Source organism: Rhodnius prolixus, unplaced genomic scaffold (assembly GCF_049639745.1).
Source record: "Rhodnius prolixus isolate KJV_2025 unplaced genomic scaffold, Rpr scaffold_2, whole genome shotgun sequence".
NCBI lineage: Eukaryota > Metazoa > Arthropoda > Insecta > Hemiptera > Reduviidae > Rhodnius > Rhodnius prolixus.
In genome coordinates, this window is record NW_027411592.1 from 50,056,425 (window position 1) to 50,084,119 (window position 27,695).

General features: G+C 30.3%; 5 protein-coding genes across 13 annotated transcripts in view; 3 read left to right on the forward strand and 2 right to left on the reverse strand.

Annotated features, from left to right (window-relative positions):
* Positions 1-3,994, reverse strand: part of Mical (Molecule interacting with CasL) — a 51,359-nt gene extending 47,365 nt beyond the window's left edge. For both annotated transcript variants that reach the window (XM_074119782.1, XM_074119781.1), the window contains exon 1: positions 3,759-3,994. The gene's annotated coding sequence lies outside the window, so the exon portion shown is untranslated. The remainder of the gene's footprint in view (positions 1-3,758) is intronic.
* On the forward strand, positions 1,573-8,258 carry NijC (Ninjurin C). Of its 4 annotated transcripts, none has more exons than XM_074119833.1 (4): positions 1,581-1,788; positions 2,245-2,430; positions 5,528-5,629; positions 6,283-7,433. In XM_074119833.1, exons 1-4 carry the CDS (start codon positions 1,747-1,749, stop codon positions 6,325-6,327), a joined length of 375 nt encoding a protein of 124 aa, XP_073975934.1. In that variant the 5' UTR covers positions 1,581-1,746; the 3' UTR covers positions 6,328-7,433. The 4 variants fall into 4 exon arrangements, with proteins under 4 accessions (XP_073975931.1, XP_073975934.1, XP_073975933.1 ...); XM_074119831.1 differs by lacking the exons at positions 5,528-5,629; positions 6,283-7,433 and adding exons at positions 7,440-7,637; positions 8,061-8,258 and having other exon boundaries at positions 1,629-1,788; XM_074119830.1 differs by lacking the exons at positions 5,528-5,629; positions 6,283-7,433 and adding an exon at positions 3,994-4,550 and having other exon boundaries at positions 1,573-1,788.
* Positions 7,986-19,668, reverse strand: TH1 (negative elongation factor complex member TH1). The gene is made up of 14 exons (XM_074119805.1): positions 19,533-19,668; positions 19,267-19,417; positions 19,059-19,174; positions 18,766-18,875; positions 18,041-18,150; positions 17,770-17,877; positions 17,532-17,681; positions 13,807-13,937; positions 12,337-12,521; positions 11,493-11,760; positions 9,569-9,779; positions 9,356-9,496; positions 8,705-8,834; positions 7,986-8,292 (listed from the first exon to the last, which is right to left on the reverse strand). Exons 2-14 carry the CDS (start codon positions 19,318-19,320, stop codon positions 8,258-8,260), a joined length of 1,749 nt encoding a protein of 582 aa, XP_073975906.1. The 5' UTR covers positions 19,321-19,417; positions 19,533-19,668; the 3' UTR covers positions 7,986-8,257.
* A 98-nt stretch (positions 19,669-19,766) lies between these two features.
* On the forward strand, positions 19,767-24,409 carry Ada3 (transcriptional adaptor 3). 4 transcript variants are annotated; one of them, XM_074119811.1, is made up of 10 exons: positions 19,767-19,906; positions 20,003-20,188; positions 20,262-20,443; positions 20,614-20,730; positions 21,577-21,711; positions 22,915-23,111; positions 23,439-23,524; positions 23,662-23,780; positions 23,877-24,038; positions 24,126-24,409. In XM_074119811.1, the coding sequence occupies exons 2-10, from the start codon at positions 20,014-20,016 to the stop codon at positions 24,255-24,257; spliced, it is 1,305 nt and encodes a 434-aa protein (XP_073975912.1). In that variant the 5' UTR covers positions 19,767-19,906; positions 20,003-20,013; the 3' UTR covers positions 24,258-24,409. The 4 variants fall into 4 exon arrangements, with proteins under 4 accessions (XP_073975912.1, XP_073975916.1, XP_073975915.1 ...); XM_074119815.1 differs by having other exon boundaries at positions 22,915-23,027; XM_074119814.1 differs by having other exon boundaries at positions 20,614-20,673.
* Positions 24,410-24,564: 155 nt separating this feature from the next.
* Surf1 (surfeit locus protein 1) lies at positions 24,565-27,384 on the forward strand. Of its 2 annotated transcripts, none has more exons than XM_074119829.1 (7): positions 24,565-25,010; positions 25,097-25,217; positions 25,304-25,425; positions 26,312-26,509; positions 26,589-26,762; positions 26,909-27,052; positions 27,132-27,384. In XM_074119829.1, exons 2-7 carry the CDS (start codon positions 25,197-25,199, stop codon positions 27,184-27,186), a joined length of 714 nt encoding a protein of 237 aa, XP_073975930.1. In that variant the 5' UTR covers positions 24,565-25,010; positions 25,097-25,196; the 3' UTR covers positions 27,187-27,384. The 2 variants fall into 2 exon arrangements, with proteins under 2 accessions (XP_073975930.1, XP_073975929.1); XM_074119828.1 differs by having other exon boundaries at positions 24,576-25,010; positions 25,097-25,231.
* Positions 27,385-27,695: the final 311 nt, after the last annotated feature.

The following is a 27,695-nucleotide window of genomic DNA, read 5'->3' on the forward strand; positions in this document are numbered from 1 at the left end:
GTATTTCAAATAGAGTTTAAATCATTTTCTTTAAATGTCAAGATATATCACCATTCGCCACTAGTTTCATATAAATCTAATAGCAAGTATAATTTAATTAACTTTTTAATGAATTAATAATTTTTCTTTACCCAGTCTCTACTAGCAGATGTAATATAATCGGAAAAAAAATAGAAAATCTACCTGATTACAAACTTCCCCTACTAGAAGAATAAAAGAAAAAGAAAAATAAGAACTAATTAAACTATATTAACCCCACGACAGAACTTGTTCTCTGCCCGACGATACATTATTATTATTTGATGGAATTAAAACCAATTTGCTAGTGGTAATCTTTGTTGGACCCTTCTGCTTTCTATTTTCAAGTTAATGTAAGGCTACTCTTCCAGATACACTTATTTTGAGCCCGACATATTGAGAGTGTTCTACGAAAGGTATTGTACTTGGTCGCATCAATGTGAACTTTTTATTAAGCCTATTGCTTCGGCCGGGTTTAAGTCCAACTGCCAATAAGATAGGCAAATAACTATCATAATATTATAAATATTTTTATCATTAAATTAAAGCCCAACATCGGGAATCAATCACGGTACGATGATACATCTCAGCTTTGCGTTAGCGCCTCAAACCGTTTGGCTGTTTTCTTAAGCACCTAATCTTCCAATGAGTATAAGGTGATTGCACTCCATCAAGTAATTCAAATTCTACCTTGGTATTCATAGAAATAGCTTTATCAGACAGAATAATCTATTTCTTTTTGTAACCGAATTAAAAGAAAATATAATTGATATTTAATGTTAATATTATTTAATGATAAAAAAAATAAAAAATTATTTTAAAAAAAACACAAATATGTTCAAGATTATCAAATCTTAAAAGTATCTCCAAGATTGCTTAAGTAGAGAAAAAGAAAAGTCACGCAAGCAAAATTTTATCAAATATAGAAACAACATTATTAAATATAAAAGCAAAAATATGCCTAAGCCTAATAATAAATTAGCAAAATAAAATCGAGAGCTCCGAGAAATAAAACAGCTAATATAAAGGTTGTTTTTGTGTGGCTTTAGTAAAGTACTCCAAAAAGATACCGTCTCTGCAATACTGCTGTCAGGTCACATGGCGGCACCCATACAATATAAATTCCGAGTACCCAGCGACTTTTTTCTTTTTGAGCTTCAGTGTTCACACGCACATATACACAAAAAAATTTCTATCAACCCTTTTCTGAACTCGGGGGTCAAAACGGATAATTCTGGTTGAAATTCGATATCGAATGACTGGCAAGGTCAAAGCAAAACTTTAATTTCCACTAGAAAAGGAAAGAGTACCGATTTTTTCGCACTTTCTGAAGTGCAATTTGCCTGCGATAGTTTTTTTTTTTTTTTTAAAGCGAATAAATTTATAATCACACTTGAATTATATGAATTATAATTTAAATTTGCTATCAGAAAAAATTAATTCCAATAAACTCAAACTGTATTTTGTAGAAATTCATAAAAGATTATTTTATATGAACTTTTATTTTTTCTGCAACCCAATTTTTAGTAAATTCAATAAATTGTACTATCATTCATACATTCTCTTCATTTATTGCAAAATATATTTTTAAAAATTAAATTAGGCTACACGGAGTAAACACAAAGATGGAAACATTTGATATACATATTATTGATTTTAGAAGACCAATATAAAAGAATACAGAAGTGTTAAGTTCTCTAGTAGTTACTGTCTAGTTACGGAATAAACATGATTTCTAATTCAGCAATTTCACCAGAAATAACCACCTCCGTAAGTAATTTTATTTTGATTCATTGGATGCAATCTCAAGAGATAGAGCGCTAAAAGAAACGATTTTTTCACCTTCCTTCTAGTCCAAAGGTTTATGTAAGAAGGAACTGCTTAAAATATTTTTTGGTTTTTACTTTAAATAATTGAATTAAACTTATCAGCCTCTACCTTACAAAGAAATTCTTTAAACAATTAATAGATATCGTTAAAAATGAAGGGATATTTATAATAGTTTCACATTTAATAATTTTGCCACATCGGGGCGGAATTCAAATCTACTTTTTCTTTATTCTAGTGACATTTTCACCTTAGAAGTTCCTTAATGAAGTATTAAGAAACTCTCATGAATTTTATTTTTTGCTCTTGTCCTGTCTGAAAGGAAATAAATATTATAAAAAATTGAAATAATGTAGTGAGTAAAATGAATTGCTAATTTATTATATTTTTATATTTTAGCTACAACCTGGTAAACCATTAGATGCAAATAGATATGCTACAAAAAAGACCATTGCACAGGGAATGCTAGATATTGCATTATTAACAGCAAATGCAAGTCAACTCAAATATATATTACAAGTTGGAGACAAACATGAATTTTATTCATTGATGTTAGGCCTAATTACAACATCAATTATACTACAGGTAAGATGCATTATTGTTTATATTTAATTTGTTATGTAAATTATTATTTTCGTTTTTTCATATTAAATATTGAGTTAGATTAAATATTCCGATTGATTGCTGTTTGTTATTCTAGCGGTTTCTATAGTAATAACCTTCATTATTAGGTGGATGTTTTGGGATTATTGGTGTTCTGATTTTAGCGGGAAATATTAATCAAACAAAAAAATGACAAATTATACTCAAAATAAGTTATAATGCTAAACAGACTTTGTAGCGCTAGGCAACACTATTTGTAAGAATACAAAGAGGGTTTGATTATCCTATTGTTAATTTTTACAGTCATTTTTTAGCGTAATTGTATGTCGTTGAGAGGTTCCAAATAATAATAAATATCGTGCGCGGGAAATTCTTTAGGCAATCAGGAAATGAAAGACTTACTTTTATTTAATGCTTTTCCAACAATGTCAAAATAAGTTAGTAGTAAAGCATAACACAAAACCGATATTTCCAGAGAAAAGCTAGAATCAAAACTCTATACGATTCAACACTTTCTTTAATATGTGGATAAGAGAAAGAAAAAAATCGTTACATTTTAGATAAATAAAAATTTGATAAAATGGAAAAAGAATATTTGAGTTAAATGCTTAAACTATTATTATAGGTATAAATTTTGAAACCTATTGAATTTACTCTTTTTTTTCCTGTAGTAAGTTTTGACGACAATGTTCTGAAATCTCATCAGTCCATTTTCCATTTATCCTAAGCAAATTATGAATTATTGATTTTATGTAAAACGCAATATTTGAAGCATAAAAAGCGTGGAGATTCTGTTGAAATAAGAGGGTAGATTCGACTCAAACTTTGCAAGGACTTCTTTAATTTTCTGTAATTAAGGTTCCAATTTTTATTTTGCGATAAAATAAAAATTAGGTAAAGTATATAGTTTTCATTCATATTGACATTATTTAATCTCAAGTGCAGAGACAATCAAATTTAATAGATCTCTTAAACAATATTTATGCCTAAAAATGCCTTTGTTATTAAAAAGAAAAGGTAAAGCGGTTGTGAATTTCTGACGTTATTTACGAAAAAACCTCCAATGATTAAATTTAGGATCTCATCTACCCTACTAAACCTTCAACTTTTATTTTTCAAAATATCTTTAGAAATAATTTATTTTATTGAACCCGGGCATTTCGGATCTCGACTTTTGGTTTGGTCAGTGCACTGCTTTATCCTAATATGGATGCATTCTAGTAACGTATATGTCACACAAAAAACATGAACAGTGAACAAGTTAAGAACTTTTTTATAGCTTAGTTAATATTTCAAGTTTTGAAGTATACCTGTCAATTGGGATTTTAACATTTCCAGAAAGAGATAGTCTTAAGGGCTTCTCATGCTTTATTCGGCATTGAATTGACTGTTTCGATGAAATGGTAGTTTTGAGATTAGGTTTACATTACCATTTTTTCTATTCTCAAATGAAACTTGGTGTGAAGCTAATAATAGAAATAAAATGTAAACACACATGGAAGAAAAGAACCATCAACATCTTCATCACTCATAATGGCTCTACAGGTTGGGATGGGAGTGCTGTTTCTATCATTGAATCTAATGCGTGACTGCCGCCTACATCTCATTGAATACAAGACTTCTGCTCTCATAATCAACCATTTAGCACTGGCTGGCTCGTTCGTGGTCACAGCACTCAATCTCTTGATATCAGCGTTCGATCCCAGCCTTGGGCGAATTGTGCCAGTTAATACTGAGTTAGCATCATAGGCGATAGCTAGTTCATTTCTACTATTTGACTATATTAACCTGATTCAGTTTCTCGCCTTCCGATGATGGAAATTCAACATTTTTAATTAATTTTAATTCTTTTTCTTTCATTAAGCATACTGTTGTGAAATTTTTAAAAAACAACCTTCAACTAAAATAAATTTACTAATTATTTTCATGCAACTTGTTCGAATTAATTAATTTAAAAATAATAGTATGTACACATGTTATATTAAAAAGTAAACAATATTTGGTCTTCGAAAAATGTATGATAAATGTGAATGTACACTGATACTTTTATAGATAAATATTAAATTATTAGTTTGCTAGCTGTATACATTTTTTGATTTTGATAGAGGTAGAAAATTTTGTTTAAATATTAAGCCCTAGAAACAATAGTTTATCAGAATAAAAAGCTATCTGCAATAAACAATATATATATAATTTCATCAATGAAATGTGTAAAATCGCAGTGGTTGGTTGCTGGAAAATATTAAAGATCTCTGACATCGTACTTCGTTTTGTAAACATTCTTATTTTCTTCAGATATCTTAATAAACAGTGTGAATTTCTCATACGAATCAATAAACAAACGCAAGGATGGTTACAGCATTGTTCACTAGTATATAGTGATAAAAGTTTGGCGAACACAGAAACCATCGATGACTACAAAATGAATGAAGCAAAATATCATGCTAACATCTCTGAAATACATTAAAATTTCATTTACACAAATTAAATTTATACAATTGGAAAGCTTTCTAAAAGTAAAGGTAGGAAAAACTGCGTAATTCTTCCAGTGCAGAAATTCTAGGCTCCTACACTTTATACGCATAAAAATTGAATTAGTAAGTAAGAAATTTACACAATGGATAACTGAAGTAGATAATTCAGAGAAAGAGCATCTTAAATATGGGATGTAATTTAAGAAAGAATATTTTAATTTTAATTATGGCATTCTATGATTTGAAGGTTTATTTTTATTGAGCCTATGTGACTTTATACCTTTATTTTAAAGTAAAAAACGTTTATTCAATCAAAATTTATGGTATTAATAATTTGTTCTCCAAAAACCAAGATTTTTAAAGATAAGGTTTTAACTAAATCTACTCGTAACTCCCTCTATTTTCAGAATTCTTGTCATCTTAATAATGGATATTCATTTTCCATTTTTGGTCATGTTCCTTTCTAATGAAATCAATACAAGAACAGTGATTGGTTGATCTTACTTCTTTTTAGAGAGTTATAATAGTATAACTTAAAAATACATTTTGTTTTTTTGAATTAGGATTTGCCAGAAAAATAAATTAGTCAATACTTGTTTCTACAGATGTGCGTGGGGATTCTATTCTTAATCATTGGTGGACTGGATATAAATCAGGTTGGAGACCATCTCCCCGCTACCATACTCAATGACATTATATTGATCATGGTATTTGTCATATCTATAGTTAATGTGATCATATCAGGTTTTGGAATGGAACATTCAAATCAGCCTCTTCAAATAGTTGATAGTTAAGAGTTAAAAATTGACTTGGTTCAAAGATAAGAAGAACAAATTTCATTTTAATATTTAAAAAGAAAAGAGGAATTAATTTGCTGAAGGAGATTTTAAAAGCATTAATATAATTCCTCTCCAAATGTAGTACATTATTCAATGGAAAATTCGTACCAATTTTTTATTTTTATAAATGTATATTTGTAAAATACAAAAGCGCCGAAGATTAAACTTATTGGAATTCCAATGCGCTGAGTTTAGATTGATTATGAGAAATAAAGTATTGAAGGATAAAAAATGTTTCCATTATCGCTAAAGAATTTCTTTTTTATACGTTTGTTAAATAAAAATATTTTTATAAAAATTTTGTATTTAGAAATTGTTTACCTAACTCAAAGGATTTTATTCTTGAAATATTTCACCAAAAATAGTTCACAGAATTAATGATAATAAAGCAGAAACTTACATTCTCGATAGTGGAATTTAAGGAAAAATGTTTCCATTTAAGATTTTAAACTAGGTTTTGAAATAATGTCATTTTTTTGTTTATACATTTTTTGTTTTTCAAATTTGTTTTCTTTCTACAGAGTGAATTAAATGGTTCAAATTCACTGTGGTTCAAAGAATTGTAAATTTGCTGAAGAGGAGCATCAACAAACACAGATTTTTTATCCTGTATGGCAAAAATGGTCAAAGTTGAGTGTTCTTTCAATGTTACGCTTTTTATTACAGTTTTTGACGATCAAACTTTATAAAACTGTCCTAACGGAAATTATTATTAATAAGAGGCCTTTTTGCTTATTTCATAATAGTTATCGCAGTAAAAATAATAACGCTGAAGGAAATTAATTCCTACATCCATTAAAGGCGATTTATAAAATTATCTCTTCGAATCTCATTAATCCAAAAAATTCACAGATTGTGGATTCCTCAATATTATCACTGTTGATATGGTGTCTGCCGAATTTAAGAAGTGACGAGCCACAATGATGCACGTCCGGTAATCGAATTGTTGATACCTTAGTATTTTCTGCCCCACTTAGTAATCTCGTCTCTAAGGAGGCTTAAGCTTCTGTCTGACTACACGACAATCTATAGTCACAGGATAGATAGCACCTAACGCTGGCTCTCGCTCTGGGAAGGGTTGAAAGGAGTCTGCATTCGGCGTTATTTATATAATAAACAATTTAATCTAAGTTATAATCATTGCTTCATTTTGATCGATAAATAATGAGATTCCATTGCGATAAAAAATTGATTTCGTTTCTTTTTATGAATTTAATGCGTTAAAAAAGTATATCTAAAAAAAGGCCACATCAAAGCTTAAAAGACTGGATTTTGAAACTAACAGCTCTGTTACAAATTAGCAACTATACAATATTCTGCAAATATATCTACAGTTGTTTGATTCTAACATTTTTGATCTTCTTAGAAATCTTCTTAAGATTTGTCTTAATAGAGATAGTATTAATTCCTGAACCTTCGGTGAATCGTCTGCTATGATCATTAGCACTCCTAATAATTTCATTTCACCGTAAATAAATAAATATACAATGGAGCTAAAAATAACTCCAGCTCTGCCGTACAAATAAATAAGGAAGAGGTTTATATGGATGATTCTGGAGCGCGATGCAAAGAAAAATAATTTTTTTAACCAGCAAAGTGGTGTATGAATAAATATTACTTCCTCCCTAACATTTAATTTGACAAGGCATAACTTTTTTAATTGAATGGTATAAAATAGGTTGTAGGTGGAGCACTATCAGTTGTCTTAATAAGGCTAAATCTGGATAACGCTGAAAGAAGTCAATTAATTGAAAATCTAAATCATGCAGTAGTATCATGTTTCACATTATCAATGTTCATCGATATAATAAAAATGAGTTTCGGTTATGATGCCGCTATACCAATGGAAAATAAAGAATCAAAATTCTAACCAAAGGTAAGTTGAGTATTGAATAATTTGCAATTATAATAAGAAATTAGCAAGGAATCAGATAAATTTCAACAAAATAGTCTTCAAAACAGTGGTAATACATATAAAGGGGATTAACTATTTTGAGTGTAGAGGTAAAAATTCTTAAACAGCTTTTGCTCAAAATTTGCTTTCAATATACAATTTTCTTTCTGTAAGCTAAACTTCTAATTAAACGAAATACTCCATGAAACTGATTTGAAGCGAAATTTCAGTCCTAGATAAAAAGCATGTTAGATGAGTTAGACATGGAATCTTAATGAACAATTTTCCTAATCCACATTGAACAGGATATACAAAAATTTGTAGACACAGAATTGTAAAAACATTTTATTTTATATTTTATGTTTAAATGTGGGTAATATTTAACTGGCACCAAAATTATTTCAGGTACATACCAGACACAGCGTACAAAAATTTCAATTAAAATTTAATGGTACAGGTCTTTCGTTGTGAATAACATTTTTTATTTTTTTATATTTTGTTTAAAAAGAAACTTCTATAAATCAAATATTTTAAGTTCAAAGTATCGGAAGTATCTTCAGACAATTTTGCTCAATAAAATGTACAAAATATTTAAATAAATTTTAACAAACAGTTGTGTAGTTCGTCTTGCAGTGCACTGAAATGTTAAATGAAGATAATAAAATTAAATTTTCTTTAAATATATCATTTTATTAAAAACAGCAAAAAAGTTTATACAAGTAATAAGAATGAAAATAAAATATGTTAATAAAATATATAAAGCTTTGTTACTTCATTTTTTATTTCCAAAGCTTCATACTTTTAGTAAAAAATATTTACGGTTAAAACTGAGAAATTATTGCAATTTTGAAGAAAAATTGTAACGAACATTTGATTCTTATTAAAGTTACTTTGATTTAAATGAACTCATTCATTGCGCACTTTGGAGGAGCCTAGTTCGAAACCCCTCATTTATTTATTTATTTTAGTATCAATATTTTAGAGATGGAATATAAAATTTTTGTTAATCTCTCTCAAGACTCTAAGATAATATAAAAAAAAATACTCACTAATGAAATCAGAGACTGGATCATTTTCTGAATCACTTCGCATATTACCAGTTATTTCTTCATTTTCTACAATTGGAAGAAAAAGTTGGACGAATTCTGATGTGTAAGGCGGTGCTATAGCTTCCAGTACCTAAAAGAAACATTATTTCTTAAACTTATCACATTACGTATTTAGCTGGTGTATAAATGTACAATATAATAATTTCGGATGAATGAATATTTTTGGGTTAATAATGATGCAATTAGTAGACACAATAAAGAAATAAATGAATGCAGTAGTAACTTGTCAGTAAGGACACATTAGTAATTGGTCGAATGGCTGAAAAATATCTGATTCATTCGTATTTTAATTCCGCTTTTGAAATAGTTTCTAGTATCCCGATTTATAACACAAATAAGGTTTTTAATCATTTCATGAAATCTACGACTAAAAAAGTTTAATGTTGTTTTCACAAATATTTTACATGTATGAACTTCCTGCAATTTATGCTTTTAGCCAATTCAGTATACAAATGCAATTCATGTGAGTTGCGAATAAGATTAATCCTATAAAACGAACCTTACAAAATGATTAACCAATTAAAATAAGCACATTGGGAGCTATAATAATTAATGTCAGAACAAATTAAAAAGATTGTGTAATAAGTTTACCTCGGTAACAAAGTATCTGATTAAGGAGATGTCCGTATCTCCACGCTGCCAGCATTGTTTAATGTATTTCACTACAGGAACTACGCAGCCTCTACTTAGTAAGTTCACCATTCGCTCCAATAACATTTTTTTCATTTCAAGCTAGAACATTTATGATTTAATATTGAATTCTTAAATAAAAACAGTAAAGAAAATGCAACACCCCAGACTTACCTGAACTAGTATCTCTAACTCATCTTGTTTACTTTCAAATAACCTTATGAAAAGGGAAAGTACTGTATGATGTAAAAGTGGATGATTGGTAACAACTTCATCCAACAAAGCCAAATGGATTGGAGTGTGTTCAGTACTCAGTTTAAAATAAGACGGTTCAGTCACAACACATTCAACCCATCGTACGATTCCAATTGATACCACTGGAAACCTAAAACCATAGACATTCTGAGACATTAAATACGATAATTGACAGAATGAAGATAAGTGAAGAGAATGCAATAAAAGCTGAAAATAAAGACAGAAATCAGATTAAATAAAAGCGGAGAAGACAGAAATTCACATCATTACTTTACCCTCTCCCTCTTAAGGAAACTAGATATTGTGACGCGTATTTTGCTTCTGCTTTAAATCATATAATTATCATGACTTGAACTTGCTCCAAGCGTCGCATTTTGTAGCGTATATAAGTCAGTTTTCACATAATATTTGTCAGTAATAGATATTATTAATATTACTTCAAGCGCATCCATCAAAATAAGAAGAAATTTCTTAAAAAATATTCTTTAATTTAGAATACGCACTATCCCTTTTCTAATGAGATATCAGAGAATATTTTTACAAAATAATTACTGCAAACATGATCTCTTTAAGCTAAGCATAAATAATTACTTAAGTTTATGGTTCTGTGAGCTAGAGCGGAACAGAGGTGAACGGCGTTGATTCCAAGCATGATGTCTAGGTAAGTCTAGCAAAATTGGCTACAGTCTTTCAGACTAATGGACTACACTGGCACTGTTCAGATTATAAGAGAAAATCGTTACTTTCTCAGACATCCAGGCGGCTATACTGATTAGAAAGACCTACGACGTTAATTTAAGGCATTTTAAGATTGTCTGTGGAGCTTTTGAAGAGTACTGGTACCTACAGCTTGTGTAGGTTAAACAGAAAAAAAAAGAAATGCTATTAGACTTTCTGAGTATTTTTCTGTCAGTGTGAAGGGTGTATATAGTTGTCTAAGGCTCTTAGGGTAGAAAATCTTGTGACTTCAAGCTTTACCCAGATGCTGTGTCCAAACTGTAAATCAAATCATAAAGATAGGAATGAAAAAACTAGTGGGTGCTCGGAAAGGCTAACTGGAAAATACTCACGGAATCTAATCTAACTTAAACTTACGTGCACTTTTTAGATTAGAGAATCATGTTTAGAAAACAAAAACAAAAAAAAACAATGAATTTAAGTTTCACACTTAAACATGGAGAAGAGTAAAGCAATTTAAACTTGTCCACGAGCTAGAATTTTCTAAATAATGTACATAGTCTACATTCAAATTACTTTGTCATCGTACATTATTGTAAAACTTTTATTTTTCATAAATATTTGGGGACAGAGGGATTTAACCCCTAAACCCCGCTAGATACGCCTATGCTGCATGAATGTAGAAAAATTAAATCCATCATACATTGTAAGCTTAAAATACTGAATTAAACCACACAAAACACTAGTTGATGGCAGTATGTCTTGCAACACTGGAAACTGTGTCTCAACAAACCTATGCCTGTGAACAGACGCGGACAGCGTAATACGATTTGGAGTTACTAAGGTAAATATGGTATAGTAATTAGTTTTGTGCTGTTAGTGCTGAATACTGTAATTGCCGACTAAAACTGAACTTTTATTCCTTTTTACTCTTAAATTACATTGTTCCTTAGACGTCAAAACATTCAGTGAATTCAAAAAATTGGCTTATTTGTGCATAACAACAAATTAATTTCAAATTTGATTGATTGCATTGATTATCTATACACTAATACAAAAACTACTTTACCCACTTTACCAGCTTTTCAAATAGGTAAAATATTTAACAGAATAATATAAAAAAATATATATACATAGCGAAATAAAGGTTAAATCAGTTACTAACTTTATACAATGATAGATCGTTGAGAGTTCAGCAATTAATTCTGTAGATCCTTTTGTAGTGTTGCAAATGTTGTGAACTTTATCAATTGCTAAAGCAGTGGCTTTAAGTTCTTCTTTATTAATATTTCTTCTCCCCGAACCCGTTTTCTTTCCAGTAGTTAATGCTGATTCACTAACAGAAGTTGCATACGCTAGAAGATAAACATATTTGGGTTTATGCTCTGGATTTAATTTCATTCCTGGACGAAAGAGAGCATCCACTAAGAGTTCTGTAACAAAATCGTCAATGATTTATGATAAGTTTTAAAAAAGAAATTAGCATTTATTATTAATATTATTAAAAATAGAGATAGAAAAAACTAGATAGAAGAAAGTTTTTGTAAGGAATAATTCTCTCTTTGTGCACTTTTTTTTGTTTGCGCGATGTACCACAGACAAAAAAGCTGCAGTAATTTGAAACTTCAAATATTAGTTTAGAAAGTGCAAGAAATTGTCTTATTAGAAGTTTTTCTTTTAACTTATTTTTTTTTCTTTTGCAAAAAAGGTCTAGTGGAATATGGGGAAATAAAAATTCGTACCAATATTTAGATATCTTTTTTTCAGCTACTAGAAATTTTAAAAAAGTAATCAAAATTACCATTAAATCTTCAAATATTTTGGTGAATCTTGAAATGCTAAAGAGAAAATACTCCATTCTATATTGAAATCTATAACCTAAGTATTGTTTTTCAAAAAGTTAACAAAAGAAAAACCTGCTTCTTGTTTTACCCAAGAAATAGCTTTTTGCTTAAGAAAAATTAAATGAAAATAAAATCATAAGACTACGAATAACAAAAAAAAAAAACCTAAAAATTGTGGAGTCCTGATGAGATCAATTGGAGGTGGATCAGGTGCATTGTAGTTTCTATAGAGCACAGTAATATCAGCTGGATTCAAGGTATTCCTCGACATCATTGACGATAGAGCCTGGCAAGCCTGAGGATATCCAGCAGCGCCATTTAATGACATTGTTATAGGCGTTACGTCGTGTCTGCAAACAAATAAGTAAATTTTGACACGGATAAAAAAAACGAAACAAAACTTAAGTAAGCTAAACAAAAAAAAAAGTTGTTTTTTTCCTTAAGATTTACATTCTCCGTAATGTAAATACTCAATAACCGCACGTGAACATACGCGTTAAGAAAATTTACATATTTGCCAATTTTACAGTAGTCATATGTACCTGTAATTAAAAATGGAACGTTATAAATAAGTTAAATATTATAAGAGTCCGTTAGGGTTGATCATCTAAAACTGCAATAAAAAGCGTAATGTTGAATAACGCCTGAATTTGTCAGTTTATTCCTCTTTTTCTATTAATAAGATAAAATTCCTAAATTTTCTTTAAAATAAGCAAATGTAAAAAAAAAAAATAACATAAAATACAAAATCGAAGCGCCTAACGCCTCAATCGATTTGCATGAATGTAGGAAATTTTGATTAGATATGAATTTTGAAAGCTTCGACGCTAAACTGCAATAGGAGAAAACTTAGCCCTACTTATGGTGAAGCCCTCTCTAAAATTATTATTAATACCTTTGTCAATCTTAGTCCCATTTTTATAAAATCTGGCAGAATGAAGGGAATATTGTTCTGCCATGTAACATTAAAGTGGCAACCTGCTCTTACACCTACATCGTTTCAAATTCCAAAAGTAAAAATGGGTTTTAATGTGTTTTTAAATATCTTCTGTAAACTCATGTGGATATTGATCAAAGGCAAAATGTTAAAGAACTTATAAAAACAGTTTAGGAAAATGGGGAGAAAATTAGAAACAAATTTAAATAAATAAACTTCTTTGAACGTTACTAATAAGTTCAAATAAGTGCATAAGTATTAATGAAATGTTGGGTAGTTGCTGATTTGTGTATCCTCTGTCGTTTAATCAACTCTTATACTTCACTTTTTTAAATTGAAAGTTTTGGTTAAGGGGATTATATAAATATAATCTAGAACCGTATTAAAGTTGTTCTAACTTACAAGGTTAATACAAAAACACATGAAAGTACTGGTTGCATAGTTCCTTCTTTTCTAATCGGATAATTTTTATTCTAAAAAGAACTGTCAATAAGAAGTTTTAATCTTAAAATATCTCTACTTAATTGGAAATGTTTCTCTAATTCTTCAATGTTTATCCAATGTCTTCATTGTTTGCTCCAAGATATTATAGCAATAACTTTTCTACTTTTGAATAAATGTTACAAAATTATAAGGCCACAGAAAACAGCTTATTTCAAAATAAACATTTAATCATGCGGAATAATTTAAATTCTCACTCTTGTTGGGCGCATTTTGTAATTTCCTGAGCCAGTCTTTTCATCGTAGAACCTCCCTTTGCTTCCTTGGAAAGAACGTGTAGAAGTACTTGACTGTATACATAAGTGTGTTGACCGTGGCAAACCATTTTCTAAAATCAAATTCAATTTTCTTAAAACAACTTTTGAAAAAAGTTTTCATTAAGTATATTTTTTAAAAAATCACAAGAATTTCCAATTTGATATTATGTATCAAACTACTCAGAAAAAGAAGGCGTATAAGACAAATTCTAGTGGGAACTACTCAAAGGTATTTCTCTTCCAAGCGTGATACCCTTATATTTTCTCTTCTTAAGAACCCCTATAATTCACTGCTGTTATTGGGAAGTAAAGTCAATTACTTTAGATGTTGAAACGTTCTAAATATATAAATAATAAAACTAATAAAATTATATAAATCGTTACTGAACTACTTGTTAATAATTTAGCTTCAAATTAGAGGTCCAGCATTTTCTATAAATATTATTAAAACTGTCCAGTAGGGCAGTTATACAAGGTTTGATAGTCAAAAACTGCCCCCAAAAAAAACGTAACGTTGAAAAAACACCCACCATGACTTTTTTTCTCTCTTTTTATATAAAAGATAAAATTCCGAAATTTTGTTTGAAATAAAGGGCGAATCTTCGCTTGCAATTGTTTGAGGGTCTTGATGCTGTACCACCAATGAAAGAAGAGTTAGCCCCAATTATATATGACTTCTTCCTAAAAATTTACTACTAATAACTCTGTAAAATCTTAGCCCAATGATAAAGTCGACTTCCAAAATGTGACAATACTGGATAGGGGAAAAAGCCATCACAAAGTAAATTGTCTAGAAATGTGCCACATAGTCAAACAAAACAACCCATTTAACTTCAGGGGAGACCCAATTGCTGTATTATAAAAAATAAAAAGATATGAAAATTTTGTACAAAATTATTGCTGCGTTTTTTAAATTTACTTTTGATCATTTGGTTTGTATGTATTCCATATACATAAGGGTTTTGGTTTTTCCTATGTTGTCATTAATGTTTTGTATTAAAAGAAATCTCCACATCTATTTTACTCTTTTGTTAAACTAAGCATTGTAATTATTCTATTGTATCTGCCTCGACTCTTTATAGTCATTACCAAAATTCCCTTATAAGTCCCGTTATATTCGTTATATAAATACCTGTTCTCTAGTTCTGGCTCTTAGTTTTCTGTAACTCAACCAACCCACATAGCCACGTAAGTTTCAATAATTATAAAAATTTATTGTATTTTATTTATTTTATTTGTATTACTGTGTTTCCATTCTCTAAATTGTTTTGTATTGTTCTATTTGTAATATCCAGACCCTGAAGAAGGCAATATATTTGTCGAAACGTGGGCAAAAAGACGAGTTGTTGTTTTTTATTTGGAACGATTCCTCGCTAATTTGAATCCTTATTAGAAACTATATTTATATAGAACTATGTGTTTGAATGACATTTAATTAAAACTGATATAATTTAAGTAATTTTATTGCATTAAATTTCATTAATTTTGTTAATTTAAAATTTAATTAATTAATTTAAAAAAGTGCCCTTAATCGAAGTATTACAGAAAAATGTTTCCCATAAAAGTTATAGAACTATTAGAGAGTTATAATTATACCAAGTTTAAAGTAAATCCAAGAAGCGGTTTTTTAAAAAAAGTTAAAAAGTGAAAAATCTATTCAGTAAAGTGGTACTTCCGGTGGAGCTATTTTGACCAAAAATTTATGGCAGCTTCCGCTGGTGGCACCAGAATGAAATATCAAATTTGAACTCTGTACGATCATCCGTTCCTGAGATATAGAGGATAAACTCACTTCAGAGAGGTAAAGTCAGCACAAACCTATGCGATTAAGGACCGATGGGTTAGAAGTTGGAAAATTAATAAGAAAAAGAACAGATTTCCAAGAATCACTGGTTCTCTAACCCATCCAGCCTTAGCCGTGTTTTTAAATATCTTATTTCTCTCTCTTCTCTTTAACAAGCCGAATACGATCGGTTTTTGTCGGCAACTTTCGGCTCCATGACCATGATTAATTTTATTTTCACACTCACATGACTTTCTTTTGCTTTTATTTCTATCAAGCCGAATGTGATCGGTTTTTGTCGGCAACTTTCGGCTCCATTGATTGTTTACTATTTCCAATTTAATATTTAACATCTATTATGCACACTCACACGACTTTTTTTATTAATACGTACGTAGTTACGTTTTCTTGTAAACTAGAATTTTCACCGAATAGTAGTTACCTTAAATTAAACAATTTATACTATTGGAACTATTTTAGAAAAAATCTAATGGGCACACTCACGTGACTAAAAAATATGAAATATTAGATAGATACAAGTACAACATACAAAAACTTCAATATAGAGGCAGAAGTTCCCCAATATTTGAGCAAAATTTCATAAAATCTGAACATTGTGAGGGGGGAAATTGAGGGTTAAAATTTTAGTGATGTGCAACATAAGAAAACTTAAATCAGATATTTAAAAACAAAATATCATTAACGGTAACAAATGTTGGCAAATGCTTTTCTTTTTTTTTTTTTGTTAATTAACGTCATAATTTTTGTTTTGTGTTACCATCTTTTTAAATACCTGTGAATGAGTAGTTTAATATCTTTTAAAACAATCAAAAGAGTTAAATGGGAGCTGCCCTTTACTGAACAAATATTTTGTATATGAAAATGGCCAGCTTAAGGGTCAGTGACATCTAATAAACTATACAAAAAATAATTGAAAATTTGTGCAGTAAATTTCTTAAATAATAACAATTGTAATAAAGTGTCAATTAAAAACACGACTTTTGAAACTTTCTATATAATTTAAATAACTAACTGAAGTATGAATGAATACTAAGTTAGTATGAATACTTGCTTACTTAACTTTTTAAACTGTCAGTTTTTGTTAAGGGAAAATATTATATAGATGAGGCGGGTTTTTTGTAGTTGTCATGAGCGCGGACTAGTAATTGAGAGATCCCCAGTTCGAATCCCGCAAGTTGCAACTTATATCTTAGGTTCACTAAGCATTAATAGTTAAGATGAGCTCTCGTCCCCTCCCCAGGCACAATTTGGTAGAAGGACATCAAGCCCCGAATTAAAAAAGGAAACTGTTTGTATAGAACGTGTATAGAAAAGCATTTTTAGAAGAAAGCTTAAAGTGACATCGATTTGTCATTTGTTCTCATATATATAACGAGTTTAATTTTAAGTAATATGTATTTAGATTTGTAAATGGATACGTAATAAAAGATAAGTAAAGAAATGTTAGAATCATTCTTAAGAAAATTGCCAAAATTAGAAAATAATTCAGCAAAATATTGAGAAAAACATTCGATTGATTTTAGTTCAATTCTCAAAATCAAAGCAATATCAAAAGGAATGGCATATTCAAAATTTCTGTAAACTGTACTTTTTGAGTTATCCTGTTCACATGCAGGCACATACAGAATTTTTTTTATTATTTATTTATTTTTTGTTTAATGAAGGATTCATTCAAATGTATTTTGTTGTATGTAATTAATGTGTGGCGAAAAGTCAATTTCATAAATTTGACACGATTGAAAGAATAAGATTCTCTCGAAAAAAGAAATATGAGGGCAAAGTTAAAACTGCGAGATGGCGATTTCTACAATTAATAACATAAAATCATAATAAATAGTATTAAAAAATAACAAATACATACCCCACATTCGTCAATACTCTTCTGCCAGTCATCTGAAGTAGTAAGGAAGCCAGAAATTGCAGTTTTAAGAACACGAGAAAACACTTCAATCTGCTGAGCAGCAGTGGATATCGACGTTATTTCTCCTTGGAAGCCCGCATCTGATATTAACTAACACCAAAAAAAACACAGTGTAGACAACAAAAATGAATACGTTGTCGATATTAAAAAAATTACATAAATAAAATAAATAAGCAACCTTAATTGTAAAATTGAGCATAAGGCAATCTGGATATTCTTCAGCAAGGCGATAAATAAGAGATCTCCAAGTTGGATGTTCTATCATAGCTGTCAGCCAAGCAGGAGTCTAATAACAAAACTTGGAATGAATTGGTTTCAAATGAGACTTTTTTCATGAAGGTGAATTGAACATTATCTGACGCTGCTACTCTCATGAAATAAAGAACTACAGACGGGTTCAACATTTAAACCATCTCATGAACAAAATTATCTTAAATTTGTTTGAATACCTCTCCTTCTTCGGTAAATATAGTGTCTGCTTTCTTAGGATCAAACGTCTTCAAAATCATTTCTTTTAGATGATTTTCAACCATTGCTTGAACATTCGTCACTTTAACGCCTAAAATAAAGTTAGAGTATTTAATCCAGAATGATGGTAATGAATAAAAAAATACTTTTTAGGAAAATTGATTTCAAAACATCCTAGGAATAATTAATCTAATCATAACTAAAACAATTTGTTTTTTCATGCAACAGAAACTCTGACAGGTAAATCGAACAATCTTTTTTGCGTTAGAGTTCGTTTTCTCTCATCAGGGTCGGTGATAACTGAATCAGATCTTCAAGATGTCTAAATGATGGGGAAACAAATGGGTTTCAGATCTAAATTAATGTTGAAACCACTGTAAGAAAACAATTTTCAATTACCACGGTGGCGTCCTGCATCATGCAGTGAAATATACTAACAAACCCTAACAAAAGCTACTGGTTACAAAAAAAAAACAACAAAAAACCCTCAGCGTGACAAATTTTGCACGATCGATCATTGGTCTCAGGAAAAGGTTCTCTTGTTACACTTCCATCATCAAACATGAAATGTAAGATACTGAAAATCTCTCACGAATTAGCAGCTTGATTCGATCCCAGGATCTCCGCATGGGAAACCAGTGCACTATTACAACGCTAATTTCATTAATACTAGTATTTTTTTTTTTCTCATGTTATTAACAGATACCTCCTAAAATAAGCCATTCTGCAACAAGATTAGCCATCTGCGCGACAGCTTTATAGTTGTGCGACAAAAGCTCTATCACTTGCTCAGGACTGCCCCCAGCTTGAAAATATCTGAAAATAAAATATATGAAAATTTTGATTGCCTAAAAATGTTGATTAATAGCAAACAAAAATATTATTATTAATTAATAACTAAAGGCAGTTAGTTCTATGTTGAGAAACCTTAAATAATATAAAAAGCTTTCAGCTTTACTAAAATAAAAAAAAGTGTTAGTTTTTTTAAGCTTCTTATACCTTTTCAACTGCGAAAATATGCCAGGTTCCATGATATAATCTGGTGTACTAAATTTTTCTAAGCATTCTCTTAATACTTCTTGTGGATTTTCCATTGTTTCTTCACCCCCATCCGACTTAAAAAATATAGTTATTTAAATTCAATTATTTCAATTATTAACATGACAAACTGAAATAAATGCAAAGAATTGAATTGTAAAATTTTTACATCTTCTCCCACAGGTCCATCCCATTCGCGATCTTCATCGTAATCGTCATCCATTTTTTTGAAATTCGTGTTGGAAACCTTTGTTGAAAATTCATAAACTTACATTTCAAGACATCACAATTCTTTTATTTCTCCTTGAAATGGAAATAGCCTTAAATCAGATTAACTTTTGTTAAAAACATAAAATGATAAATTCAATCTGAAGCGAGAAATGATGAACTAGTTAAAAATCAAACTGCTTTCTAAACAAAAACTAAATCAGTTACCTTATGGCGTGAGCTTCGGCAAAATAATTCATCGTTAATCCTGTGTCCGAACTAATCTCTAGGCATGTACGTAAATGTAAATATTGGCAGTGAGTAGGTTAAGGTTATTGAGGAGGTAACACTAGTAAGCGAAGTGAAATCTGTAATACTTTGTTTGAGGTGTTATGGTGTTTTCCCTGGCAAGTAGTGACGATAAATAATACTTTTTTCACACAAATTTACTGAGCTCTAACTTTTATTGGTTAAAATTATTTCAAATTAAGTTGCTGCATTATTTCGAGGTTATAAATCTTTACTTAGCGGTTTAGATTTACTTAAAAAGAATTAGTGAACACTATGTTATTGTTCTAATATCACCTAGTTTCTTAGGAAAGGTATGCATGATTTTGTAATTTTTCTGGTCCCGCTAAATTTTTGTTAATGTTTATAACTTTAAAAGTTCTTTAATAGTAGTTTCATATTGTTTAAAGGCTTCGCTACAATGAAAGCTAAATATTCCACAAGGAAGGATAAAGGAAAAAATAGTAGCAATTTCACTAACAGTAATGGTAAACAGAAAGAACTTCATTCATCAGAAGGCACAGAAGAGGCGGATTTCGTTTTTCCAATTCTAAAGACAATTGACAAAGCGAGGCACTTACATTGTTACTCGAATGGTATGTCTGTCAAGTATTGGTTTAAATTTTATTTTGATAGTTTTTGATAGTTATTTGTATCCCCATGCTTTAGTATTAAACAAAAATAAAGACGATGGTGCGGTAAGCATGGAAGAATTAGATAGACTTCAACCAGAATTAGAATTGATGTTGTCTGCTGCTGCTGTCAGGTCGAGAACGTTACAAGCTGAATTAGATACATTAAACCAAGCTGAAGATATAGCCCCAGATAAGGCAACACTTATTTTAAGTCAAGTAATTAAACTTTATGATTTTGTATTACTTACATCTTGATGCGAATGTTATTAATGTGAATTGCATTGAAGGAAAAGAATTATTTTCCAAACCATTATTAAGCAGACACTATTGAGTTTTGTTATTCATTAAAGTTTTATCGATCTGTAATAATTTGTCTCTTATTTTAGAAAAAACGCAAATTGAACGATACCAGCAGAGTTACAAAATCGATGAAGGATCTTTCAAAAGTAAGAGACAGAGACTCAAGCAGTAAAATGGATGGGGTGTCCAGTGGCAATGATTCTGTTAGTGAACATTAGTCCTTAGAAGCACACTCTCATTTATGTGTCCACTTCATAAAATGGTTGAGCGTAAATCTAATTTAAAAATTATTGTACTATTTTCAGACCTAAGTAATTTTCGTGTATTAAGTTCTCATAAAAACTTTTAATTTTGTCTTTGAAGTAAATTTTTCAGTTGTTTTCTTGAAATGAATCTCCGCGAATTGCACGCTTTTTAGAACTTTGAACCATTTCATTTTGTGGACATTTGTGCACTTTTGGACCCAAATAAATTATTTCTTCCTTGTTCACTTACGTATGGTTACTTTCATTTTTGTGAAAGCACAGGAAATATCAGATACCATTTTTATTGACAAAAGTTGTACTTTTATTTACTTTTAGAAATTTAATTTTTATCGACAGAAATATTATTAGATCGGCTATTCTATTTTCAATATTTTTCAGTAGGTTTAAGTGATAGAAGTGAAGAAATAATTTATTTGTATTTTGTTTAATGCAGTTGAATTTGCCTTCGGAATATCACAGCACCTTTGTAGCTTACTTGTCGCTCAATATTATATTCATTCTGTAGTTGCCTTATGACATATATTTTAACCAAAAATAATTTTTGAGAATAAGTTATGTTGTAAAAGACTTGTAAACAACTATTGGGTCAGTGTAAACTAATAGCTTTAAACTAAAAATTTTACATCAAATAATTTTAAGTTACGTATTGGATTGAGGGTGCTATTACAAGGGATTGGTAAGAAATATTCGTTTGTATGTCTCAAGTTTCTGTTTACATTTGATTATGTGATTTTGAGCCTGCATTTGGCAATAAACTTACTAATCTATATCTTTTTGCTTCAGGATATTTCTGGCGAAATGGTCTGTGACACTCCTAAAGATTCACTTAAAGTTTCATTGCCAAAAAACGATATCCCTAATAAATTCTGGGCTTCGGTTGAACCTTATGTTGGAGAAATCACCGAGAACAATATTAAGGTGAGAATAATTGCAGTTTGAAAGTTAGAAAAGTCAAATTCCGTGAGCCCAAAAGGATGGTCAAGTCCCTTAGATGTCTATTATATTTAATAATTGTTGTCATGATGTACAACATGTAAAAGGAGTGTGAATGTTTGTGAAGGAAATAGAATTTGCATGCTGATTCTAGAATGTTCTAAGCTATGCAGACTCGTAAATTTGCAAATAAAATTTGTTAGGCTAGGACTTTTATACTAACGCCAACATCTCTGAACAAGTAGTTAGTTCAATCCCTCTTAGGAAAGAATAATTTTTATAAAAAATAATTATTAGAATAATAAAAAACAACTGTTATATTTTTTCCAATTTTTGCTACCAAGGCAAGTTCTAAAAACTTCGTTTGTCTTTCTTGTATCTGGACGTTAGAGAGTAAAATAATCCTTAAAAGTCTCATTCATCCCCTTCAGAGTATTATTTATGTTAAATATGAAAAAGGTGACCTTTGACTCACGGTTTCTAGTTTTCTTTTTTTTTGGATGAAAAGAAATACTTCACACATTTTCTATACGTTCATTGGGTTTAACACCTAAAGAGTTATCGAGCAGTGGTGTTAAAATAAGGAAGGATTTGCCACATATTGCGTGATGAAAGTAGCTGATGTGCGATACTAAGATAGATAGTCAGATTCTAGCAGGGCGGCCTTAAAGGCCTACGCCACCGCGACCACATGGATATATTGTGGCTCCCACTACTCTAGAGCCTGCCGTCCAGACCCGTCTGTTTAATCAGACCTTTAATTCTGGAGAGCGGCTCCTGGGCAAAGCTCTCAGACCTTGGTTTTCCTCTCCGAGAAGTAACATCCTTAGCCAGACAAGCCTTTCGCACTGACACAACATATGCAGTGCTACCTACAAAGGCTGTCACATGCCAGACCCATGCGATGCATGTGCTTTCTGAGCCTTCAGTGGCCAGGTAATAGGCCTACAATTATCCTAATAACCACACGGCCTTGAAGGATTAAGTCTGCAGTCAGCTATGGCGAATAGCCCCTAATTCGATATACTAAGATATCGGCTGCTCTTTTATGTCTTCTTTCACATCTCTACCCATCTAAAAATCATCATGTCTGAACTAGCAAGCAAAATCTATTTGATTTTTTATTTCTTTTGTCATTTTTTATTTATTATTTGGTTCTTAAGGTTATAAAACATATATTTTACACAGGACCTGGAGAATCTCATCGCAGCATGTGATACTGACTTAGCAGGCATTAAAATACCCCCTTTAGGTAAACACTATACCGAGTGCTGGTCAGAAGAGGATCTTCGACAAGAAAGGCAAGCATCTTCTGTTAGCAAACAACCCAAGGGTGCTGGTGAAGTTGATGCCATCAGTATGCTAAAAAGAGCGTCTAACATGTGGTACAAATTCCCTTCTGCTAGTAATATTGAATTTGTTAGTAATTATCAATTAATTTAAAAAACATCAAGCAAAAAGTAACTCTAGTTAATTCATTTTTCAAGCTTAGTTAATTTATAGTCGAGTATTTTCTTTTCCTAAAGAATTTTTGTAACTTGTACGCAATTTTTGTTTATACAATGCAACTTTTATTCTGGCATTTTAAAAGGAAGCTGCATGAAGACTGCGTAACTTTAATATGTTATACATTAATTAAGTTTCAATAATTAAGTAACATTTATGTTTGATGTAAGTCTACTGTGATTTTTTTTTAAATTTTATTTTTACAGTAACGATATGACTCCCGGTCCGTTAGTGCAACGGTTAGTTTCTGCATTGATGGAAGAACCTTCACACGATTCTTTTAATAAATTGGGTATATTAATAATTTATGTATTTCATTTGATGATTTGACGAAACATCTTAAAATAAAACTTTTCATATCTTGACATGTTCACCACATAGCAAGTCAATATTTTGATTTGCATTATTTATAATTAAATCGTGTTACAGAAGAAAATGACAACTCATTGTACCTGGCAAAACTTCCATTATATCACACCACCGCATGTTTTGAACAAAGAATTCGTCGAGAATTGGAAGCAGTAGGATTATTAGATGCTAACGACAACGTAAGTTTACATAATAACTTATTTAATCCGGATTTTCCCTCTATGGGTTAGTAGTATTCGTTGTGCTTCTTATTACAATAACTAAAATTTAAATAGGATGAAGCAGATGAAGTTTTAAACGAAATTAAAAAATGCGAGGAAGAATTGAAGATTGTTGCTGCACAAAATAAGGAACATCTATCGAAATTGCTGGCTCAAGCCAAACACGAAATGAAGAGGCAAGAGATTAAACGTAAAATCAGATCCTTAGACAGTGAGGTGAACCTTTTTTTTTTTTGAAAAAAATATTTTCAAATAATGTATTTTTAATTTTATAAGGTTGAACACAATTTATTCAAATTTTAGCTTATGGACATCTACAGAAAGACGAATTCCGCAAAGCTAAAGAAGAAACAGTTACAAAGAAAGGAACGAGACCAAGCGTGGAAAGTGTTAAAAGATAGAGAAATGCTTTTAAAAAGTCTTGATTCTTTGTAATTATGAAACTAATTGTTATTTTTTAATAATTACAGAAATTATAATGTGTTTACTGTTATAGATCTTTTTTAATTTTATTTTCTATTTATAGAACATGATTTATGAGCTATGTATGTATATTTAAATTATGAATTATATTTAGTTTTAATGGAGGTATTTGAGCATTTACATCCAGTTTCCCCTTCACTTTTTCCTCTAAACACGACTAGTAGCTTCTGCTTTAGATTTTTATCTCAAGACAAGATGCCCTCCCGAACCATTAGTTATCAAAATTATTGCAGAAGATAAGGAAGCATTAATTTAATTTATTAGTTCTGATAAAGACTATAACATAAGAGTATGTGCAGTAATTAATTTTTATTTGTGTTGGGTCTAAATGTAGATTTATACCAACTCATTCAATAATAATAATTACAAAAGTTATAAAATTCACCGATGATCTGGCAGTAAGGCTTTTTAGATAACCTTAGTTAGGGTGTTATTTATGAAGAGAAGGTTATTAACAGGTTCTGAAGGTTGGTAATGGTACTTTTCTCGTCATCAAATAAATACTGTGTTGTGTTATTGCCATACTTTTAATTGTACTTCTCTTAGCTATTGTTACTGAATTTGTTATAATTCTAAATTGTAAAATTCATAATGTTACCTAATGCGTATGGGTATTTCTACAATGTCTTGTCTACTCAAACCAGTGTGAACCACATATTGAAAAGAAGTTACTTATTATTTCAACCCACTGCATTGCCTGTTAATGTAAGCAATAAACTTTATTTTTTAATTAATATTTTATTTCAATAAAGCTGTTCAATTATTTTTGGGCGGAATTAATATTTTTTCAGTGTTCTTGTAAAAGAATGTTTAGTTCCCGCATACAGCAGAACGTCCAACAAAACGTATTACAACGGCCAGTCCGCTCTAGTTTTAGAGACCTTAAAAGAAATGAAGGAATTGGACCTGTTGGTTGGTTTTTACTGGTAATTATCAGTTGTTAGATGATGACAACACATTCACTGTTTCTTAAAACATAAGTTATTTTTGAATTGCAGTTGATTCCTGTATCTACATTTGGTCTAGGTACTTGGCAAATTAAGAGGAAAAAATGGAAAGAAAATTTAATAGAAAGTCTGATGGTAAAAACCAGAGAACCGGCTGTACAACTTCCTGAAGAGTAAGCTTTTTTTACCAAGAATCTTTAAGTCAAAATATATCTTTTATAATTTAAATGAATTTTTCTTTCATTTAGATAATTTTGGGGGAATATTGTTATAAACAAACAATGTCGTTTAATAAAATTTTACATTGAGCTAAAGAGGGTTTCGAAACTGTTTGCATTATATGAACTTATAAGATTGCTGAAACACAAGTGGCTTTTTTGTAAAGTATCATCCATTTTTGTAATCCTTCTTTTGGCCTGTTAAATTAATGAGAAACTAAATTCGTACATGAATTAGTAGAATTCTCTTACCCAGAAAGCCGAAGACGCAGTCAAAAGCAACTTAATAACAATCTTAGTAAAGAAGTGTTTTTAGTACATCGTACCATTTTTAAATAACCCTTATGGGAAGTTGGTCATCTGAAGAGTATATTAATCTAGACAGCAAATTTTTGTGTCTGTAAAAGCGGAATCATCATTGTACTCTCTTATGTATCGCGCGGGTATCTTAAAAGTCTACTTTTTTTCCGTTTCAGCAAAACTTCGTTCCATCTCGTTAAAAGTTCAGGCAACCTCTTCATAATCATCAGGCCGTCATTGTAAAATTAGGATTTTGGTGTCAATTCCACCATCTTATGGCATCAACGAAATTTTTACCCCTGTTTATTTTTGCTTGGAAGGCAATTTATTTTGATTCAGCCATGTAATCTTCAATGTAACACCTATTCTTTCTTCTTTCCTCAGGCCAATAGTTACTCCGTGCTACTATAATTAAGTATAAAACATTCAGATTTATCCCCTCTGACTCCGGGTTCCTTAAAAAATTGTTTTCTTTCTCGCTTGTTATTTTGTTTCCACTATTTTCATTTTAAGTTATTTAGTTATTTCTTATGTTTTGTAGAGATAGCGAAGTATCAGCGTTGGAGTATAGAAAGGTGCGGGTACGAGGTAAATTTGATCATGCAGGTGAAATGTATTTGGGACCTAGATCATTGCTGCTGGATGGAGAATCAGCTTACCACGGAAAGCTTGTTACAACATCAGCAAATAAATCTAGTGGTTATCAAGTTGTAACACCTTTTATTCTTTCGGAATCTAAGTATTACATTTATCAAAGTTTGTACTCTAAGATAATTATTGGTGCTTTAAAAGCGTTAAATTATGCTTCTTTTTACTAGGGAAAGAATTTTGGTTAATCGTGGTTGGGTTGCATTAAAAAATAAGAATCCGAGAACCCGTCTTCATGGACAAATTAATGAAGAAGTAGAGCTGGAAGGTGTTGTTAGGTTAAGTGAACCAAGACAGCCATTCACGCCATTAAATAAACTGGATGCTAGAATTTGGTTTAGCAGGTACATTGCGTATTACAATATCTGAAATCTGAAGAACATTGTCTCCCCTAAGAAAACTGCTGGAAGAAAGAGGAATGGACGGTTTTCATTACCTTCTGGAAACGCGATTACTTTAACAAAATTGAACTTTTTTAATAATTTTACAGAGATGTTGAAGAGATGGCGAAATTTGTTGATTGTAGGCCAGTGTTCATAGACGTAACTGCTGATTTTACAGTAGAGGGAGGTCCTATAGGAGGACAAACTAGAGCCACCTTCAGAAATGAACATCTATCGTATATACTTACATGGTTTGCAGATTTATTTCATTTGTTCATTTTTATCAGTTTATTAGTTTTGTATATTGCTTATTTTCATTTTTAATTCCAGGTATGGTATTAGCTTAGGAACTTCTTTCTTATGGTACAAGAAATTTATCAGGTAGAACATACTTAACTCTTCTTAGCTAAAAAAAATGTTGTTTGATTTTATGTCTCTCCCTGAAAGAAAGCCTTACTTAAGTTCCATATTAGATAAGTAAAATACAAAAAATATATATAAAAAGTTTTCAGTAGCTAATCAAAAAATATAGCATGAGGTTAATTTTAAATCAAAATAAAAAAATATATAGATTTTCTGTTTACTGATATTTTAATCCATCAGCTTCCCTTCTCTTTACTACTTCATTTAAAACTAATCGACTATTAACATATAATCCATTTCAATTTATCGTGAAATTTTCAGATTAAATAAAAATTATTCAGTACAGTCATGGGCCCTATTGAATGCAAACTGCTTTCGTAGAAAAATCAATTTTGTTTCTCCGAAAATCAATTTGTAAAACATTTAAACATGACCTTTTATAAGGTTTCAAATATCAGTATTAATGGAAAAAAAAAATTACTAAAACATTGCAATTTAGTTCAGTTATAGAGCTAACATTTCTCTACAATT

Coding starts and splice junctions, on each gene's coding strand:
- NijC (XM_074119830.1), top strand. CDS start 1,747: ATGATTTCTAATTCAGCAATTTCACCAGAAATAACCACCTCC. Junction 1,789..2,244: donor CACCAGAAATAACCACCTCC/GTAAGTAATTTT, acceptor TTTATATTTTAG/CTACAACCTGGTAAACCATT. Junction 2,431..3,993: donor CAACATCAATTATACTACAG/GTAAGATGCATT, acceptor ATGGCTCTACAG/GTTGGGATGGGAGTGCTGTT.
- TH1 (XM_074119805.1), bottom strand. CDS start 19,320: ATGGATGACGATTACGATGAAGATCGCGAATGGGATGGACCTGTGGGA. Junction 19,175..19,266: donor ATGGACCTGTGGGAGAAGAT/GTAAAAATTTTA, acceptor ATATTTTTTAAG/TCGGATGGGGGTGAAGAAAC. Junction 8,835..9,355: donor TCAGATACTTTGTTACCGAG/GTAAACTTATTA, acceptor TGTTTCTTTTAG/GTACTGGAAGCTATAGCACC.
- Ada3 (XM_074119811.1), top strand. CDS start 20,014: ATGAAAGCTAAATATTCCACAAGGAAGGATAAAGGAAAAAATAGTAGC. Junction 20,731..21,576: donor TGTCCAGTGGCAATGATTCT/GTTAGTGAACAT, acceptor TTTTTGCTTCAG/GATATTTCTGGCGAAATGGT. Junction 23,112..23,438: donor AAAAGAGCGTCTAACATGTG/GTACAAATTCCC, acceptor TTATTTTTACAG/TAACGATATGACTCCCGGTC.
- Surf1 (XM_074119828.1), top strand. CDS start 24,897: ATGTTACCTAATGCGTATGGGTATTTCTACAATGTCTTGTCTACTCAA. Junction 25,011..25,096: donor CCACTGCATTGCCTGTTAAT/GTAAGCAATAAA, acceptor ATATTTTTTCAG/TGTTCTTGTAAAAGAATGTT. Junction 27,053..27,131: donor CTATCGTATATACTTACATG/GTTTGCAGATTT, acceptor TTTTAATTCCAG/GTATGGTATTAGCTTAGGAA.